This window comes from Ambystoma mexicanum, chromosome 3q (genome assembly GCF_040938575.1).
Source record: "Ambystoma mexicanum isolate Mex_15411 chromosome 3q, UKY_AmexF1_1, whole genome shotgun sequence".
In the NCBI taxonomy this organism is placed as follows: Eukaryota; Metazoa; Chordata; class Amphibia; order Caudata; family Ambystomatidae; genus Ambystoma; species Ambystoma mexicanum.
Window position 1 is genome coordinate 678541938 of NC_090926.1, and position 22360 is coordinate 678564297.

The following is a 22360-nucleotide window of genomic DNA, read 5'->3' on the forward strand; positions in this document are numbered from 1 at the left end:
AGCGAACGAGTGGAAGCGAGAGTAAGCACAGGGTGGGCGAGGTGCCACAAGGGTAGTCGAGGAGGCACAGCAGAGATTGTGAGAAGGCTAGTAGATGTGGATAGATGCAGTGCATTCAACAATTTATGGGATACAGAGGGTCTACTTAAAAATGTAAAATGCATGGAGGGGACTGTTTTGTTCAAATTGAGTAAATGCCAGTTGCGATGTATGCATGTCATGCAGTGTGTGCAATGAATTAATTTGCAATCTGCCTGCTTTGAATCCTAAGAATTTGTGCTAGCATGAAAATGCCATGCTGACGTAAATGTTTTTGCCTTTTGTATGATGCAAAGGATGGGGGTGGCAGAAAATGCAATTCCGTTCCATACCCCTCTCTGCCATACAAATCAATGAAAATATGGATCGGTGTAAAAATGATGCATAAAACATTTATGTATACATTGCATAGAAGCTTTTTATGTTGGGTCATAATAAACTTGATCCCCACTCCAAAACAAATTGTGTTAAATGGTGGAGACCTGGTATGGAGGTTGTGTGTACATGATATGATAGCTTATATATATTATATATATATATATATATATATATATATATATATAGCGCCTATACACAATGGGCCTCATTACGAGTTTGGAGGTAAGGGAAAAACGATGCCGGTAAAGGATTACTGGCAACCTTTACCGCTCCGGTCCATTACGACCCAACAATCCACTATTAGCGGTACCGTAAATAACGGTGCCTCTAATAGCTCCATGGGCGCGGGCACGCAACCTCACATACCGGCAATAGCTACATGGCGTAAACGGGAGCTGAACACGAGTAATTCGGACATGCTAATAACGGCCTACAGAAGACAGAAAAGTACCTTACCGGCATGGAGCAAATACCGGCATCGCGGACCACCCGTAAACTACCATGTGCAGTGTTCCCAACTGCCACAGGTGCAGACAATCATCACAGGTGGAGGCAATATAGACTGGGTCAGCACAAAAGGAGCACACCCCACCCCTTCCCACACCCAGTCACACCAAAAAATGATCCCAATACTACTAGCAATGCTGGGGCTGGAGGACATGATTGCAGTGGAACTCCAGCAACAACAACAGGCAGCACAGAGGAGACGCAGGAGGAGATGGAGGGTGAGACAGGCACAGCCTGAACCACCAGTACAGCCAGTGGTACCACGCAGGCAGCCCCCAATCCCTCGCATCAGAGCCAGTCCATTCAGCCTAACCCATGAGCAGATGCACACCATGTACCGTCTGGACCGGGACACCATCACCACCATTGTGGACATGATACAAAACGACATTGCCAGCCTCATAGACATCCATACCGCCATCCCCTCTCTACTGAAGGTGGTGTCTGTGCTCCACTTCCTGGCCACAGGCACCTACCAGCACACAGTAGTCCAGATGCATGGCATATCACAACCATTATTCTCACGTACGCTGAACCAAGTGCTCGATGCCCTCCTGAAGCACACAGGCGACCACATTTTTCTATCACGGACAGCCCAGGAGATCTCCAACACCAAAGTTGGTTTCCATTCACTGGCCGGCATCCCTGGTTGCATTAGTGCCATCGACTGCACCCATGTTGAATTGGTGGTCCCACATGCCATGGAGGCAGTGTACCGCAACCGTAAATTATACCACTCCATCAACGTGCAAATGGTATGTGACTCAAACAAGATCATCACACATTGTTGTGCCCGATTTCCCGGATCAACCCATGATTCAGTGGTCATGCGGAACTCCACGATACCACGCTACATGGAGCGACACACAGGGCACAGATCCTGGCTACTCAGTGAGTTGCATGTCAGGCTCATGGCATCGCAATGTGGGTAGGTGATTGGGGGGGTGAGATGCATACTTCACCTGGCTGAGATGGGGGGGGGCGAGAGATGCATACTTCACCTGGCTGAGAGTACCTGAGAGGACGGACCATGCTCATACCCCAAAGCAGGCCAGACAGGACCTGACCCCAAAATGCAAGACGTAAGCTGCCCTACCATGATAATGATGCAGTGCTACAACCATTCCATAGCCATCAACATGAACACTGCACATAATCAGACCGTAGCCCCTGCAACACAATGCAGCGACAAGCAATTAGTATGGCCAATGCAGAGCACCAAATACCATAATCAAAAAGGACATTAGTCCATTACGGCGTACAAAGGAGTCACATGAGGGCAAAATACATGGAACACACCCCTACACCAACACAGAGGTCCACCAAAACAGCATGTCAACATCTGTTGTGCAAAGTGAGATCATCATGAGTCTGCCATCAACGGTGACAGGATGAATGCATACAATTGACTACACATCACCCAGATCATGGGAACAACTGGCGTGGACTACCACAGTGCATGAGCACTCACAAGGAATAGGACACCCCTGCGCCCACTAGACGATGCCACACACACCTGTAGATCAGATGAATACACACATTGCAGTTACATCATGAGGCTCTATTCATGCATGGATATGCAAGTGCACACGGAATAAATGCATGCTATGGTTTCATTGATACAGGCCCCATATGATGTGATCACTTACACATAACCATTGTTGCCCACATGCAGGTGATGCAGGCTATCCCTTGAAGAGGTGGCTCCTTACCCCAGTCCGGAACCCGCAGAACAGGCACAAAGAGGACTACAATTGTGCGCATACACGTACCCGTGTGGTGATTGAGCAGACATTTAGCCTTTTGAAGGCACGGTTTCACTGCCTCAGCAGGTCTGGTGGGGCACTCCTGTACAGGCATGAGAAGGTGGGCAAGATAGTCATGGCATGTGTCATGCTACACAATATGTGCATCAAACTGAATGTGCCTCTGCCCCCTGATGCTGATCTGCAACCACCTGACGATGAGGATGAGGAGGGTGGAGATGGGGCTGTACTTCAGGGAGGCAGTGATGCACAGGAGGGACGTGCCCTGTGTCAGACTTTGATTAACCAATTTTTCTAGCACTCATGGATGCGGAGTGTGACATGGAGGTGGGACTCAGGGCACTGGGTGTGTCTGGGACATGGACACTGTAGACTGTTCACCAATAAAGCACACGTACACAATAAGGAATGTCTGCTCATGTGAATTCTGATTTCACAACAGGTATATTGAAGATATATGACACATCAAGTGCACAAGCCCTCCACCCCACACACCCTCTGCCCCCTCCCCCTCCCGCCTTCCCCTCCCCCCTTAACTTCCCCACACACCCTCTCCCCCCTCCCCCCTCAACTTCCCCACACATGGTGTGCACTTGCATGCACCAATAGTCTTCAGGAGTACGGAATGGCAGGCTGCACCCACACCCCTTTTCCACTGGCAGCATCAGGTGGACCCCTGTCTGACCTGCGCAAATTCCAGCCAGACCTACGCAGGGGGCTGGTCTGTCTGGAGCTTTTGAGGAGGTGCCTGATTGTTCAACCACCTGTGTGGGGCGCAGGGCCTCCAATGCTGCCACCATTTGGGTGAGGACCTGCCTCACAGCTGCCAATTCACTACATATGTCTCTGGAACTGGACTGGATTGCAGATTTGAGGGATGCTGCGCATTCCCTTATTTCCTCCCTTGCCTGGCCATATTCGGTGATGTGCTGGGTCAACAGCCCTGTCAGCTCCTCCTGGCGCTGTTGTATTGCCCTGATGCCCTCCTGCCTGTCCCCCGACTCTGGCGGATGTTGTTGGTGCATGCGGAATGGTTGGGGCCTCATGCATGCTCCCCGTGGGGCTGAAGGACTCCACCGCGGACAGCTCATGGCTGCTGGCATACTGATTGCTGGGGGGGGAGTGTTGGGGTGACTGCTGGGGCCTGTAGCAGTAGGTGTTCCGGGTGTCGGAGTATGTTGATCTTCATTGGACACAGCTGCCATGGCAGCTGTCTCCCGAACGGTACTGCTTGCAGTGGATACCGTGCCTTCAGCCACTGGCTCCTGTGTTAGATGTGGCTGGTGGGGGTGCTGTGGTGGTGTCCGTAATGCAAATTTGTGCTGTCTGTTCCTGCGTTGTGTTGGGCTTACGCAGTAGTCCAGGTTGCCCTCTTCCCCTGGATGTTGAGGGACTGTTTGCTGGCTCCATGCCCCTGGACCTCTTGGCTGGTGTTGCAGCATCCTCCCTGGGGTCCTGATCTTCACTCTGTGTGCCTGTGGGGGGACCAAGAGAGGGAGTCCATTAGTGATGGGTCTACATGCATCAGGCATGCATTGGGATAGCTGCATTTCTATGGAATGGCAGGTAATTGGCGCTGGGGTAGTGACATACGGGTTGCTAGCCTCTTGGGTGTATAATGCAGGGATGCGTCTGGGATGTAACATATGTGGGGTGCATCATGCATGTGGACGAGATGGTGCTGTGCACTGCCTGTAGGCAGTCTTGCAAACGTGTGTGGCGGACCCTGCTTTGCATCATTGCACCGTCAGTTCAGTGGGACATCATCGTGTTATTCTTTACAGTGGTTCAATTGGGACACCTACCTGCATCAGCTGAAGACGGGGCTGCATGCTCCATGTCCCCCACTCCCTCGATTGCCTCCATCCCGATGGTGCTCGCACAGGTCTCCTCCCAGCGATGCATCTTTATGGGGGAGGCCGCACCACCACCTGTTGCCATCCCCTGGCTACGGTTAACACAGATGATGTTGCGGACGCGTAAGCGCAGGTTGTCCCAGCACTTACGGACATCTTTCACTGTGTGCGGGGTGGTGCCAACGGCACTCACTTTCCGCGCCACCTCCGCCCATATCTCTGTTTTCTGCTGCACTGCAGGTCGCCGCATGTCATTGGAGAAGAAAACATCCCCATTTTCTGCCAGCGTATCAGCCAGCATGTTGAGCTCCTCTTCTGAGAAGCGCTCCTTGCGCAAGCGTGCAGCACCTTTTTTTAGTGCCTTGGGCATTGTAATATGCTGCAAGTATATGTTGGAACAGGTGTGGTGGTGATAATTGGTCCTGGTTACAGAGGATGGCAATGACTTGTTTTTTTAAAGATGGCCGCTGTGCTCTTTCCAGTTCCTGTGCGATGACGCTACTTCCGGTTCCGCATATTAGCGGTTATCGCTATTAGCGGTGACTGCTAATAGCGGTCACCGCTAATGCCGGCGGCATGGATGGCGGTGGAGCTATCTGCGCTTTGCGCAATGCCAGTAAGGGTGATTTTCCCGCCCTGCCATTAAAGGGCAAAAATTCGCCCTTACCGGCATTGCGCAAAGCGCAGATAGCTCCACCACCATCCATGGCACAAAGCTTGTGCCCGCGTACTCATAATCGCCCTCTAATAGCGGGCTTGGAGCAACACGGACACAGCATTTGCTCCATGCCGGTAAGGGCAGTTACTTACCTCCAAACTCATAATGAGGCCCAATGTGTTTCAAAGCACTTCAAGGCAAGTGAGGGAACAAGGGAAAATACAATGACATTCGCACAGGCCATGAACAGTAACGATATGAAATTAACTATTGTACTTGGCCTGACAACATTTCAGATAGTGCAAGAGCTAAAACATAGATAAGGAAGGAAGGGAGGGGGAAGAGTGGTAAGGAAATGGAAACGGACAGGCGACTACCGTACTAGGCCGGACAACATTTCTGGTAGAGCTGGAGAAAAAAAAAGGCAAGGGAGAGGGGTTCAGAAATGGAGGGGAGGAACAAAACAAGCGACTATCGTACTAGGCCTGATGACATTTCAGATAGTGTTGAAGGGGAGTGGGGGGGACAAGTAAGGGGAGGGGCGAAGAGACAGGTGAGGTTGCTATCATACTAGGTCCAGGACAATTCTGGTAGAGTAAGTGCGTAGAAGAAAGTAAGGGGAGGACGGGAGGAGAGGGGGGGGGAGGCGAGGAGAACAGAGAGTAAGCAGTCAAAAAGATTAGAGAAGCAAGAGGGGAGAGCAAATGCAATTGCAGAAGTCAGTAATAACACATAATTTTCCAATCCAGGATACAAGATGAAAATGGGAACAGCATGATTCAGGGCCACCATGAGTACAAGATGCAAAGGAAGTCCAGCATGAGAGTTGAGAAAGGGTGATGCACTGTGAATCAATGAAGTCCATAAAAGTAAAATCCAGAATTGGCCAGAAAACGGTGATGGTGAAATCGGAATGTATCAGGACAGACTCCTACAGAAGTAGGCTGGCGGGGGTGATTGGGGAGAGGGTGGGGAGGGAGCAGGGTAGAAGGATCAGCAAAACAGGCAACGTCTTTGTGCGAGAATGGTGGGGGGCACAAGGGAACATCGCAGGGGGACAAGAAGGGGTGGGGAAGGGCTGTGGGGACATCAGGAGTAAACTAATCTTTAAAATGGAGCTTTATTCGTATTTTCGTATTTTTCTTTTTACACACCAATTATCTTAGAAATAAACACATTTGCTAGTTCATTGGGGACTGGTGGGAGGGGGGGCTTTCATTTGCAAATGCACCACTGCAGTGCCAATGCTTAACAATTCACGTCCAAGAAAGGCACTGCTTATAACCAAAAGAAAGTAGTTACGCAGACATTGACCCCGTTCATCGTATGCCTTTTCTCAGCAGGTCCCTTCAGACATGGCCCAGAATGTCCAGGGGGCTGGGAGTGGGAGGAGCTGGAGCCCATTTAGCCCAATGATGGTGCGCCCATGTGTCAGATCTGCAACCAGATCTTTGTCCTCATGAGTAAGAGGGCTATTAACAAAATATGGCAGACGAGTAAAACCTGCGCATAGTTATTCACTTTAAGAGAGAGAAGCGCAAAACTCTCGAACTGAGACCCCAGAGAAGCCAAAAACTACGGCCTCCGGTTTTAGAGCTGAAGTGATGCTTTTGTTCTGTCCAGTGGTTACTTTCTGTTCCTATGAGTAACGTGGAATCTTTACGGATTGCTAGTCGGCTTCCTGGCTTTGCACAGTCCTGCTGGGATCTCTCATGCAGGAATCCTGAGTTTTGATCTCTTTGAGTCAAAAGGATGCAAAGAGCCTTCCTTGGCTTTGACCTGTATCCCTGCTGCTTCCTGGCGTTACTTTCGACTCAGTCATTTGGAGGCTCATCTTACTCCGGATTTGCAGGGGTTTGCTGCGGTTCACGCGCTCTGAGCTCGCGGAGAGGGGGAAAGTTGACAGCATCCATCCAACCAGCGTGTGATGAAGCCCACGTGAATCGTTCTTGCTTCCAGTCCTTCCCATTGACCCCTTACTAATCCGCCCTCCCAAAATGCCACATCCTGGGGCGAGGGCCTGCTGCTCCCTCCCTCCAAGAAACGATGTCACTGGTGCCAGTTACCAGGAAAGGGGCGTGGTGGCCCGTGGATGCAGCTACACCTGGCAGGGGGTCTGCCCTCCCATTAAAAATGCCCACTCCCTCCCCCGAGCCAGAGGTCGGCCCAGACACAGTATCTATGAGAAGCATCCCACTGCCATGAGTTCCTTTGGTGTAGACTCTAGTCAGCTGAAATGTGAACTACAGTATGACAATTCCACATTTGTTTGCGCTTTCTTTCAGTGGCTTATGTGCTATATAGGCGAGGGTAACAGCTAGAGAGTAGGGGTTGTCTATATAGGCTAGACAGACTGGATGACTCAATCCCGAAGCTGCTCATCTAGAGTCAACTTGATTAGTTTGTTTCTATGGTATATCATTTTGTGCATGCCAGAACACTCCTTTTCGTGACCTAGATTTTCCTGCATCCAGCAAAAATGGCCGATATCACATTTTGTGTACAGTGACAGTGCTTCATGCCTGATTCCTCACTAGCAGGTGTTATTGCTCATCTCTGTAATCAAGGACTGGGTTGGCAAATAAAGGACAGCAAGATTCAGCGCAATGGCCCACGTGTTTAGACAGTGGTGTGGAAAGCGCTGCAGGTGAATGTAGGAGTGGGGACTTGCCACGTCCTACCACAAGTTGAATGAAGGATTGTTTTTACAAACACACTGCGCATACACACAGATTAAATTAGAGTTGATGTGTATTTAATTCGAAAAAAGGTAGCCTGACACGTGTTTCGAGCAACTTGCTCTTCTACAGAGGCTACAAGTTTTTGTACATGCAAAATATGCGAGTACATGAAAAATTACAATATAGTCCATATGAACAACCCAAACAAGGGAGCAAAAACCAAGTAGATGGTTAACACACCAAAACGAAATAATCATTGGAAGTCATTGGTATCAGCCATATTGTGCCGATAAGAACATGGTGTCAAATAATACATTTGCAAATCAGAATAGCCGAATTCATATGGTGAGGAACAGTATAAAGCAATCCATGCCATAATAGAACATGGTAAAAAATAAAGAAGAAAAGGGGTTGGGGGAGTAGAAAAGAACAAGAATAAAAAACAGAAAAGTGTGTTAGCAAGATTTATCAAGGTTGGCCACACAGTTAGTTGATGTTGATGCTCATACTAGGTTAAAATACCTGTAGATTGGGTTCCCTTTAATTTGGAAACTAAACCAGGGGATAAGAGAAAACATTAATTATAATTGTGGATATTGTTCCAGAGTGGCGCATCAAGGACTCGTGTAATAACCTGAAATTGAATTTACCAAAGGGATATGGTGAGCATAGAAGCAATAAAAACCTTGGGCTCCACTGTAATTGTAACGTGCAGTGAATTAATGGTAACGCTTGAGATAGGCAGTAAATTAACTGGCAGAAACTGAATGATGAACATTGATTAGGTTGTAGAAAAATACCTAACGTACCTTGGATTGCAGTTGCAAGTACAAATTAAATGCGAGTTCGCACTGAACTGGACACGCAAAGTAAAATGAAGCTGTACGCGAAAATGCGTTCCCAGCCGGAGGAGGGAAGACAAGAAGACAGATAAGAAATTTATCAAAGTGGCCAAAGGTGCATGTCTGGCCATACTTTAACAAGGCGCGTGGACCCTCTGATGTACTAGGGGTCTGCGCGCAATTAAAGGGAAGCCAATCTACAGGTATTTTAACCTAGTATGAGCATCAACATCAACTAACTGTGTGGCCAACCTTGATCAATCTTGCTAACGCACTTTTCTGTTTTTTATTCTTGTTCTTTTCTACCCCCACCCTTTTCTTCTTTATTTTTTACCATGTTCTATTATGGCATGGATTGCTTTATACTGTTCCTCACCATATGAATTCGGCTATTCTGATTTGCAAATGTATTATTTGACACCATGTTCTTATCGGCACAATATGGCTGATCCCAATGACTTCCAATGATTATTTCGTTTTGGTGTGTTAACCATCTACTTGGTTTTTGCTCCCTTGTTTGGGTTGTTCATATGGACTATATTGTAATTTTTCATGTACTCGCACATTTTGCATGTACAAAAACTTGTAGCCTCTGTAGAAGAGCAATTTGCTCGAAATACGTGTCAGGCTACCTTTTTTCGAATTAAATACACATCAACTCTAATTTAATCTGTGTGTATGCGCAGTGTGTTTGTAAAAACAATCCTCCTTCATCTCTGTAATCAACCTCAGAAAGATAAAGGGCTGATTTGGTGCTGTCAAGTTTTGAATTTGTAAAATGCTGGTTGACCGATGTCCGAGATTAGCGTTCACCTGAGCTATCCACTACATTAGTGACTAATTATGTCACTAATTAGTTCTTTCAGTAACTATGTAGTTGAAAAGAAACCTGTATTATGATATCTACACACTATCCTTTTCTGCCCCCTCCAATCCTTTTTCAATACAAGATTTAACATTCATATTCACATCACGTATATAAGTGTGCCATGGCACATTCCTTCGGCTTTTAAGCACTCTAATAGTAGGTGTAATACACATATTTTTAAAAAGTAACCTCCCGATTGAAGGTATTTCCAAATGCTGTCAGTATAAAGATTTAAGGAGAAATTCCTAACTGTTAGCATCAATAATTCCTTGCAAAAGGTTGAAAGTAACGTCATACTTTTAGATTAGTGTTGCTTTAAGTTTAACTCCTGCGACTTCAGGGATGCTGTATAAGAACCATATAACAAGTAGTTTCTTTGCTTTCATTAGACATGTATGGATCTCATTTTTTCTATATCATGTGTGAAGCTGAATCAGACTGGGTTATACCGTTCACTCAGTTTTTTGGAGAACAACATATATTGCGCACAGGTCTGTGCTTCATTAATTATGATGTTGGACTTTGCTTTTGCGAATTGAAGGTGCCTCACACTTTTTCTTGTGGACTCCTGTGTCCCAACTCCAAACATAACTCCTGGAGAGGCCACTGCTGCATTTCAGAAAACCTTTGGGGGTAAAGTCAAATGGGGCACCTGGTTAGTTTCTGTGGCCATGTTGAGGAGTCTAAGCAGTTTTTAAGAGCACGTGTTACTTATTTTTCTGTCTCACGGCTTTTTCTTTTTCACAGCTTTTTTTTTGGCTTCCTCTTGCCTCAACAAATAAAAAATGGAATAAGTGTGCACTGTGTACTTAAGTAAGTAAGGTATTCACAAACAGCGTTGTTAGTCCGTTTTCCCGCTCACCGCCTGCAGGGGTCTCTAGATCACTGCAAATCCACTTCCTTCCGCCCTAATAATAAAGCCAATTGGCAATCCGAATCAGAGGTGACTTGCTAGTTGTGAGACTAGAGCTGGTTTGCTCATCGACTCCGAGTGAAGCCAACACCTAACTTAAAACCACTGTTTTTCAAACAGAAAGACTGACAAAAAAACGAACATTCGGAATGCATTTTGACTTCGGAGACATGGCTGTTTGCATTCTATACTTCACTGCTCCAAATGGTGACTCGTGCGTGTGTGTCCATCTATATATACACTCGCAAGTCGCCATTTGGAGCACTGTGTGTGTGTGTGTGTGTGTGTGTATATGTATATATATATATCTTCAGGAATCTAAATTGATTGCATAAGCAGGAGCTAAAAGCAGCTCCTGGGTAAACATCATTAACCATTGACCAGGAGCTCCAAGTGGGGAAAGAGAAGCCTACTACATACCGTTCCGCAAATCTAACTTCTACATAACATACAAACTTATCTTTTTGTCCATTATTTGACTCCTTATGCTTTAAATGTCATATAGTTGTGTCTTCATGTTTATTTATAGATTGTCCCAAAAACGCACAGAGTTAAATTCACGTAATTGTGTTTGTGCAGCATCAGTTGGCCTGGGGAGCCAAAAGTAACTCCTGGTAGCTGTTGGTGTCGAGCTAACCAGGGTCTTCTAGGCTACAAGCAGGGTCTAAATAGCTCTCAGATCCCCTCAATTTCGAACCCTGTTAAGCATTTGCGCTAGCACAAGGCATAGTTAAGGTCTTTGTGGCGTTTCTGAAAATTACTTTTCTTAATTACTTTCCAATGCTTGTATTAAAAATCTGAAAATACTACAGCTTCACAGTTTTTAAAAATGTTTGCATTCATCCAATTTTGAACAGCTTTTAAGATGGGTTTTGCCATAGGAAAATAAAATGAAAGCACACATCTCAAAATTGGATATTCCACATTTTTTGCAGGCACTGAGACTTTGAATTGATGCACTGAAAAAAAACGTTGAAACATCGACTGGGCCAGTTTTGCGATATTTATTGATGTTTCAAATGTACCTATATATCAATGCATCTCGGAAGGATAGCTCAGAGACAAGGTGATCTTCTTGGAAGCAAGATGACACGGACCAACACGTTCAATCCCAGGGTCCGTGCTTAGAAACCTCTGGGTATTAATCGCGTTATAAATAACCAATCATATCATAATGCATGCACAGAATGAATGCGCATATTTCGGTTCTATGTAATTTCATCAAAGGGTGCAATTTTACGCGTATGTTTTACTGAAAAAACTCATCGAAATGTATTTATTTATGGGGGGTTCCTTTTTTGGGGGTTCCCCTCCCCAAACTGCCTATTGTGTTTAACCTATTAACAACCCCCATCCTGCTCCTTTATATATACTTTTCCAACACCCTATATATTTCAATGAGTTTTTTCAGTAAAATGTATTCGTAAAAAATAAAATCGAAATTGCACCCGTCGATGAAAGAACGGTATACCCATATTTCATACTAACTGTATTCAGAGCGTACGAGTTTGACATTTCGTACATTACACAATTAAAATCTCCTAAAAACTTGCATCAAAGGAAAGTGTAAGTTAACTTTGATGTCCGTTTTAAGGCAATGGAATAAATGTACACTTTTCATATGAAAATGTACACTTCATAAAGAATTATACACATTGGGAGGCAAACAATGCATGAGCAGAAGAAAGGTACATTTTAATTGTAAACCATGCTTGTACATTTGTGATATTAAGTGCGTATATGCAAACTATTGTGCTCCTACGCACGCGCACCCAATGTACAAGCGTTTACTACAGATATCATACAGGCGTACAAGTGCTCTCACGTGCACCTACCACACACTCCTACCACACCTACAACACACTCTTACATGCACTTACCACACACGGTTACAACACACACTCTGATGAACACTCCAACAAAACACATTCTCCTACAACTTTGCATTGGTATAACATGCGCTCTTACAAGACACAATCCTAGAATACATGTGCGATGTTCCCACTTAATATACACGCGCCTACTGCAAATAACATGTGGCTGTACGACGCATGCTCTTAAGACACATGTTCCACCACACAGACTGACGATGCACACACTCCTACAACATGTGCTTCTATGACACGTGCAACTACCACACCAGCTCCAATACACACACATTCCTACTTGTGCCCCTACAACACATGGTCCTACAACACACATTCTTACAACACATCTACCACACAGGCACCTACAACATGGCGCTGCAATCACGTACGCCAAGCGTATGAGTTTTACAGTTTGTACATTACAAAATGAAACATATGAAAACTCACATCAAAGACAAGTCATACAGACTGTACACAGATTCTATGAGTTTTATTGTTAGGCCATTGTACAATTAACATCTCCTAAAAACTCACATCTAAGGCAAGTGTGACAAATTGCTGGTATTCATCCCTTCAACCCCGTTGAGGCTAGGGAGGTGAGCCTGCTCTGCAAGGCACTGCCTAGGAGGTCAGGGAAAGTAAGTCTTCAATGTGAGTCACTCCACCTTAGGGGACAAGACTCCCATTTCGACGAGGAACGCTGTAGATCAAATAGCATATCTGCTTATACAGGTCTATCCGCTATGAAGACTAATCTGCCATATTTGGTATATTTACAAGGAAAAGGAAATGTCTTTTTAAAAAGACCTGTATATAGCAGGGACGAGTAACTGTTGTGGGGAGAGAGAGCATGGTACGCAGGGGAACCCCTGACGTGATCACGCCTTGGAGAGGCAGAGCAGAGCAAAGATGCAGAGTGCGCAACTTTTGGACAGGCGGAGAACGCAGTAAAGCTGACGAATCCTGCAATGGGAGAACCCTTGCCTGGACGGGAACATAAGACCTATGCAAAGTGGTGGCGTGACCACAGCTGCATCATGGTGAGTGAGGGGCCCAGCTAGCGACGCACAGACCGCCCGAGAAGGGAGTACTACAAGCTCCTGGCTGCTCTCTTCCGTAGATGGCATCCCACTGCAGAAGAGCCAAGAATGCAATGCCGGAGAAGCTAGTCACAGAGAAGAGCAACCAAGAAGCTGAACGCCTGAGTGTGCACTGAGCCCTGCAAGGTTCCCCAGCGTCGGAAAATGTACCAGGGAGAGCGGGAACGGCGTAATGCCACCGGGACAACATGTTGGGAGGAAATAAACTTCTTAAAGTCACAAATACGAAAGTCGAGCATTAAGTTAGCAGCATTGGAAATGTATGCAATCAACACAGCGTGTACTGAATACATCTGTTTGGGAAACAGATACAAAGTGGAAGCGAATGCCCTGGGAGGAAGGGATAACCCCCCAGGTACAGAGGCTTAAAGAAAGGAGAGAGCCCACCGCAAATAAGTAACGATTGTTGTGAAAAGAGACTGTTGAGAGAACAGAATCAGCAAAGAGACAATCCAGTGCCAAGAATGCAGTAGAGGGGTTGATGGAGGGGGGGGGCGGGGATCATAATTGGCATAAAGTCATATAAAACCTAGGGAAGATTAACCTGCAAGAATATAAGAGACTAAAGTTATGAGGCTGATAAATAATTCCAAGGAAAACTGTCATAAAGCTAGCACTAAAGAGTACAAAGCCCACAAGTATATGGGACGAGCTATTGGAGCTCATAAAATAACTCTTAATTCACGATCAGGGAAGAGAACTTAAAGAAGCAGCTATTCTAAACAGAGACATTTGACTTTCAGTAACCATAGGATGTTATATATAGACTTAAAGAGAACGCCACTGTATGAAGGCAAGAAGAGAGGCGGCCAAGAGAAGAGAGACATTCTTTTGTCCCATTTTGAGTTATTCATGTTAGTGGTAGGGTCAGATAGTTAGGTTTGTGACGGAGGAGAGTTACATTTGATCTGCCTAAAAGATGAACACCTTTAGTTAATTTAGACAGGCAGGGTCATCCCTTAAGTAAAAGGGTAAGATGGGCCTTTTACTCATAATTTCATTAAAGAAAGGTAAGTTGTCCTTACTGTGTCGACTCCTCATCCGACCCACCACACAGGTCAGACCTGACTTTGATGTTAGTTTTAAAGTGATGCAATAAATGTTCACTTTTCATATTAACTGTTTACAGAGCGTATGAGTTTTACAGTTCCTAAATTACACAATTAACATCTCCTAAAAACTCACATCAAAGGCAAGTGACCGCTAACTTTGATTTCAGTTTTAAAGTAATGGAATACGTGTATACTTTTGATAAGATAATGTATACTTTTCATACGAAGATGTACACTTTAGAATGCATAAACTGCATGAGCAGAATAGAGGTACAGTTTATATTAAAACCCTACACAACATTTGTGATATTAACATTGTGTATATTAACACTAATAAACTCTTACTGTTCACTCTCCTACAACACGACCTCCTCTTAGAAAGGCTTGTATAACATGGACTCCTATCACATGTGCTCCTACCACATGCACTCCTGTGACACGTGCTCCTACAACACACTGTCCTACGACACACTCTTATAAAAACATACTCCTATGATGTATGCACCTATGACATGCAATGCTATTATTCACACTCTTACAACACGCACTATTACCACCCACATGCCTGACCACATGCTCCTATAATGTGTACCTACAACTCATGTGTTTTCATACGTGCACCTATAACACTTGCACATATCACACCTGCAAGTACAATACATGCATCTACAGCATGTAGAGACCCGATATGTGGACACACGACACGTGCTCCTACGGCACATGCTAACACATGCTAACACATACTCTTATTTATAACACTGTTATGGCACAAGGTCCGACAACACATGGTCCTTTAACACATGCATCTATGAGACAGTCTTATGACACAAACTCTTACAAGAAAGAAACCTCCAGCACACACACGTACAACACAAACACTTATGCCATCCGCTGATTTGTAACATGCTGGTATGCCACACAAACACACTTAACTACATGCTCTTACAACACATAGTATTAAAACAACACTCAAAACCAATCATATAACCATATAAAGTTGAAATATATACAATTCTAGACATACTATATACACATGTATAGTCCTTACACTATTCATAAACAATGCAAACATGTAATGTGTGCAAAATTTAATAAATGCAAGCTGTACATACCAACAAGGAGCACACATGTAATACACATAAAAACATGCATAAAAACAGTAACTTTCTAAAAACCAATATTCACTGAACACATTACATTTCTTTCACTGTAAAGCATTTTAGAGCAAAAACTAAATATTGCTCAACAAAGTTACCATCATATTTGATAATATATTTTTTGATTTATTAATAGTTGTTTGTTACCTTAACATTATTTCTTATGTTTGTAGACTTACATTTTTGTTGTTTTAACGTTAACTCTTTAGTTAAAAATAAATGTCAAATTATGAATGTATTTAAGAGCGAGTTAAGGTGATCAGATTTAACGCAACAAACAAATCCCTTGAAAGTCAGCGAATGTGGGAAGTGATGACCCCCATGATGTATTTTTTTTTGTCATTGTAAATCCCTTGTGTTAAATGATGCATGTGCTCGGGGGATTTGCAACGGGGGGATGCCGAGTTAAGAAGGCAATCCCTTACCACATCTGCTGAATTTCAAGTTGTTGCATTTAACCTGATCACCTTCTCTCTCTCTCTTAACTAAACTTTTTGTCACTGAATTTCAAGGGTTTTATTAAAATAAAATTTCTTTGGGGCCCCACTAGGCATGGACTTTGACCATGGCTAGTGGCCACGGCCTTCGGACTATTCACTGTAGATATTCCACAAATAATTTGTTTCCCAACACCCATTGCCCCTTGGCTTGTAGATGCAACCTCTGCAGCTGTAAAATATGTGTTTTCTACTCCTTATTCCTGTGGTAGTTTCCCAGTGATCATTTCAGATCCCGCAGGTAGCGTACTGTTCGTCAATTCCTGCGATAATGGAAAGAAAACAGTTGAACATTAAAAAGTCTTCCCTGTCCTCACAGGCACTCACTATGTGTCCCCCTCCTCTTTTCATGGACCCCCACGCCCATAGTTTGCTTTTTCCCCTCCCTAACCCTTTCCTATTACCGCATTACTTTTCGGTTTGTGTGACAGTTTTGTTTATGGTCGCGTCTTGCAAAGTTGCTGCAGTAATCTCACGAGAGTCCCCCGATAACCTGAAAATCTTTTACCTAATCTTGTAACTGGCTCCTCAGCCCACCCCCAACTCTGCAGCTTCAGATGTTCTTCTCTTCCCCCTCTCCACCTCTACCCTGATGTGATTGCATCACTTTCCCTCCTCAAAGAGCAATTTTCGGTTTACCTTGATATCATCACGGGAATCGCTTCCATCGAGCAGCAATAACAACAAAAACTTTGCAATATGTGATTGGAAAAAAACAGCGTCACTCGAACCGAAGAGTTATGGGGTAAAAGGGAAGGGGGACACATGGTGAGTGCCTCTTCATTTCTGAAAAGCCTGTTGGCCTCTCTGTTGCAAAGCACCATGGAAGATCAATAAAAGTTATTGGGGAGCAACCCCTTCTCCGTCAAATAGTTTAAAAACTACTGGACGAATTTACCCCAAACGAGCACAGGAAATTCCTGTGACACTTTGTGCGCACGTTTATTTGTAATGCGGTACAAAACCGTCCAGCGTTTTTACCACTACGTCTGTTAAAAAAATACTCTTCTCTTTGTGAAAATTAATGGAACAAGGCCGAAAACAGTTTTTTTTTTTCTCCATAACTTTATCTTTTAACATATTTTCCCCAAAATTTCCAGTATTGAGTGGTGGGGTACTCTGTTGGGGTTTGGTGACACATTTTATTATTTTTTTATTTCAGCTAAATCCATCAATCGAGTCAAGTTATGTTTTCGGGAAAAGTCATTGTAGACCAGAGTCTCCTTAACTAAGGGGCGGACACACACATGTCCTATAGGCAAGTGAATGCTTGCCCATGAGTGTATTCCCTAACATGGTTGTCTGGTCCTACCTGTCATCTATGCATTCACCTTGTGGTTGTTAATGATATGATATGATAGGTTATTTATAACGCGCTTAATATCCAGAGGTTTCTTAGCGAGGTCCCGGGGATCGAACCTGTGGTGCTCAGTGTCGTCTTGCTTCTATGAATGCAGTTTTAACCTCATTTTGAAGATTCCTTAATTTCGACAGTATTAATTATACATCAGAAACAGAAAATAATGAAACATTAACAGTCGTGACCCGTTTTTTCTTAAACAGTTATTTCAACGCATGGAAGAAACAATAATTGAAACACTTCTTATCTTGTACTGGGGAACTGCCGGTCCCCTCTTCCTTGCTTGGCAACGCGCATCTTTTTCAAATTCAATTGTTTACATGTTCTGGTACAGTCCCTGGCTTAAAATAAGGAGTTGTCATATTAGCACTTTTTTATTTTGTATTCATCCACAGACGACGGGCTGTCCTTGATAATGTTTAACCTCCAAAAGTATGCTGACATTGGTTTGGGGGCAGGGTGTTGGTGCAGACCTTAAGGACTGCCCCCTTGTGAATGGGAAAGGTAGTGCACTTGTAAAACTATCCAAATCTATTCTTTAAATAAAACGATGATGAATAATGCCTAGTACGCTCACAGATGTACATTGATACCTGATATAACATGCTTTTATTGCCGACATTGCAGTGTTTTGAACTTGTCGACTTTAAGAACTGGAAGGAGCGTATCTCGTAGTTATAAAACAGATTTCTTTTCGTAGAGGTGGCGAAGCCTGTACATTTTCAAAATATCACCGCAGAAGGTGGTTGGAGCTAGCCAGCTGGTCTTGCCTTACTTATAGAGGAGATTTGCCCACGAGGTGCTTCCAGAACTGGGTAATTAAGGTGCTATTGGGGCACGATGTCTAAGGAAAAGGGGCAAAGGAAGCAGGCATCTGTTATCCGGGAGAGTTTTTCGTGTCTTATCGAAGCTGGGCAAATACTAAGAGCCTATCCAAGCTGTAACGCTTTGCACATGGCAACTAGAGCCATTTTGATGTTTCATGGGCAGACTTTCTCAGAGAAAAGGCTGTCTCCTCGCAGCGTTTTAATACCTGTGGTTAATACCTGTGGGTCCACAGCGCTGTACAGAAACCATAAACCTGGAGTGGTTTGCGAGTATTTTATTGTTCAGTGTAGAGTAAAATGAGCGGTTGTTACAGCCATGATGGGGAAAGAAGTTTAAGTTCTTTCAGGAAGTTTATAAAGCCAGGGCAACTGCATTTTAAGGAAGTTGCCGATTCAGGGGCATAGCAGGTCAATGAAAGCCGGTGTGTTTCTTGAATTCTATCCCTCCTTCTGTCCATGGTGGAGACTCCTTATCATATGGCACTTTAAGGCATCTGAAATAGGTTGGCCTACCTCTAGGATCCCGGTAGGGTGATGTATGATCTTGGACACACATTGTGGCACTCGTTCTGTTATATGCTAGAAATCACACCTTGCTTTTATCATGCAGAGTTGCTCCTAGGGATCCCACCAGATCTCTGCTCTCTGGAATACCTACTCTGATCTCCACTCTGGAACTATTCTCAGATTGTTTACTTGTATCCGCTTCTACAAGCCCCCTATTTCTTCCACTGCTCCCCTTCTATGTGTTACCTATGGCTGGATGCTCTCTATGGCTTCTACTCCCAAGTCCCCCTTCCCGCGACGTGTTCCCCCATTCTCATCCAGGACCGGATGCTGCCCACTGCCCGAGACATCAGCCCACTCGAGAGTACATTGGGGCAGATCCTCACAAGTACCTTCACCAAGGCATTTCCCCAAGGGGCACCCCTAAAGAGACGTTGCAATAGCCACCATGTCTGGTTGTTCTGAGTCGTCCACTAGGCCCTCCACTAGCCTGGCTGCACTAATATTCTCAAGCTCTGCTCAAACAGACTATGCACATACCAACTAAGCCAATCACTCACAGCAATTGAATAATATTTGTTGTGGATTTATAAGGTGCTACCTGTGAATTCGATCACTTCAAGACAGTAGGGTAGCCCTTCAACAGACTAGCCACAAAAGTCTACACCTCTACAATCAACACACATCACAATTCTGGACAATGCATCCTAATGCAACAGGCACGTAAGTCTCGTCTCTGGATAGAAATTCCTCTTTACTCTCGTCACATGATACTTAAAAACAGACTTGAAATGGAGATCAGGGTAGTTTCGGCCTGCACCCACCAGCAGAACTGCAGTTAACTTGCATTTTCCCTCTCTCTCCACTAATCTAACCCAATCCCTTATCTTTCAGATGCGTCAGAGCGCCTGTACACTGTGAAAATGGCAGCAGTGCACTGTGTAAATCCCACTAACCTAACATTTTACATGTTCTACTGCTTGCATTTTAGATCAAGTTTAATGGCTGGAGGGGGGCCTCAAAATATCAGCAACCCTTGGCTCATAGAGGAACCTGAGGAGATCAGAGGACTAGGGTTCGGTGAGATCAAGCAGCAACAGCAGAGAATCATACAAGGTGAGTGCATTTCTTCTTCCAACACTGCTGCGCACTAGAAAAGGACATGAAGATGGGAGGCACTAATTGCAAATGAATATAGAGGGTTTTTAATTTTAGACTTGGTTCCCTTTACATCCCTCCAAAGAAAATAATTCTTGTGTTCTGTGCATTTCCAGACATGGCCCTTATTACCGTTGTGTGTGTGTGTGTGTGTGTCGGTGTTGACGCTGTTCACACCACACACAAGATAAAGAATGTGAATTCGTCTAAACTTTTACCAGTGGAGGAATGTTGTCTTTTTGCCCAGGACTGGATAGTTTTGTTTGAGGTGGCTTTTCGGCAGACCATTCTGTACTTCAGCACTTGGCTGGCATCATGATTTGAGATTATCCTGAAGTTCACTTTCTACGGAAGGCTGTCCTTCAAGCGCCTTGTACAGCTCTTGGATCCGTTGAATGAAACTGTTTCCAATCCTTTTGCCACAGCCACTGCAGGATGGCTTCTCACGTGGTGATTTCTTATTATACCACCAAAGTACATTTTACACAACTGTGGCGTTGCACATTTGTTTTTACTGATGACAATATCCCAATTCAAAGAATGCCAAATAATGCCTTCATTGTATGGTCAGTTGTTATCCGATTATATGACCAGCTTCTGTGCTCAGTGGGGGACTGCCTTTTGTGAAGCCCACTTGAAATATAATGGTTGATGTTGGTAGTACTCAGAATCAAGTGTATTGTTTCACTTTTTGCAAATACAAAGTCTATGCATGGTGAAACAGTCTGTGAGGAAGTGCACCTGACAGTTAAGAAGCTGAAGGTGCTGTGGAAGTGCTTGTGTGGAAAGGGCAAGGTAATTGCCTAATGGTGGATTTACTCCTAGGAGTTGATGGCCACCAAAGGAGACAAGCTCTCGGGAAAGCAAAAGCCACCCCCTCTGAGTTTCACAGGTCGTTTTAAGTGCTCTCTCAGATAGGTTCTTTTAGGAGCCTACCAGGCCTGTTGCCAGTTCCAGCCTCGTGTCATCGCGATTGAGCAAGAGAATGATTACCATGGACGGTGGAGGTACAGGTGTTGGAGGTGCCTTTCCCTGTGTCACTGCATGCACTGCGACAGTCCCAAAGGCAAATAAAAGTGAAGGGAGATATTTTTAATTCTTATTGGGGGTGTTACACCACAGTCCCGAAACTGTTCTCACATGTGCTTTGATTGAAGTATATAGTCACCTCGCCACTCTGCCGCTGCAGCGTTTAATAGCCCGTCCGTCCTTCGCTAGAGTGATGCTGGTGCTTGTCCAGAGGCTTGAGGTAATCTTCTGTCCCGATTCCCAGAGTTTCACATGCTGCCTTCAGAAGGTAGGATGAGTTACAGTCAGTGGAGTAACTTTACTGAAAATGTTGGGGGAGACATGACAACTGAATGAAAGGGGTGGAGTGGAGGAAGGGTGGATGGTGGCTCTGAGGGATAACGCTAAACTACAACACCACAAGAGTACTTGCCGACGCTCTGTTATAACTTGCATTAGACTGGTGCTGTATCTTTAAAATGTAATTTATAGTGTGTCTTTACAATTCACTGCATTGACAACAGTAAAAAAGGCCAGTCTAGCCAATTATCACATACCATGCTTGTTTTATCAAGATGCCCAGAATGAAGGTATGTCACAGTAAAAAAAAGGGCTAGACTGGCTGCCCCAAAATCCTAGTCTGAGTGTAGCCATGTAATATTTCATATTTGCCGTCTCGATGCCCATTAACAAGTGCTGCACCTGCCAAGCACCTCTCGCGCACACATATACATACATACACACTAAATATTCATACCCATTCACCATGGACGGCATCAGGACATTTCAACCTTTTCAAATAAGAGGCCTCGAGCCTTAGGGTTGGCCCCCAGCACCTGCTCTGGGGTTAAAATGTGCACTTTGCAGTGCTCGCATTTCAAACTGCGCTTTCTCTTCCCACGGGATACACCGAAGTGTTACCGCCTCTTTGCCTTCTAACACTGATTCTTCCACATCAGCCACTTGCTGTCAATGAAGGGTTTAGAGCTCTTCAGTGGGCATTTAGCTTGTTGGCCGCATCAAGATAACTGGTGGCTATTAACCTTATCTTTGTCACCATTGTAATGTATGCACCCCACGGGTGCCTCGGACTGCTTTTGCTCTAAGCAGGGGGCCCCCAACCATCATGTTGAAAATGGGCGCCCCCACACATCTTAATTCCTGCCTGCCACCCACCTAGTGACACAACAAAATAACATTCACAAAATTCATATGCTTGTACACACTCACCTACTCACACACACATGCGCCCAGCATCTACATTGCAATGCATTGTGTGCCCACAACATTTATATGTACATTACATACATGATAACGC

At 44.7% G+C, this 22360-nt stretch overlaps 1 protein-coding gene across 2 annotated transcripts in view; it reads left to right on the forward strand.

The window, feature by feature from the left end:
• Positions 1-22360, forward strand: part of STX8 (syntaxin 8) — a 1659484-nt gene that overhangs the window by 493764 nt on the left and 1143360 nt on the right. For both annotated transcript variants that reach the window (XM_069654576.1, XM_069654577.1), the window contains exon 5: positions 19868-19992. In XM_069654576.1, coding sequence (XP_069510677.1) covers positions 19868-19992 — 125 coding nt within the window. The remainder of the gene's footprint in view (positions 1-19867; positions 19993-22360) is intronic.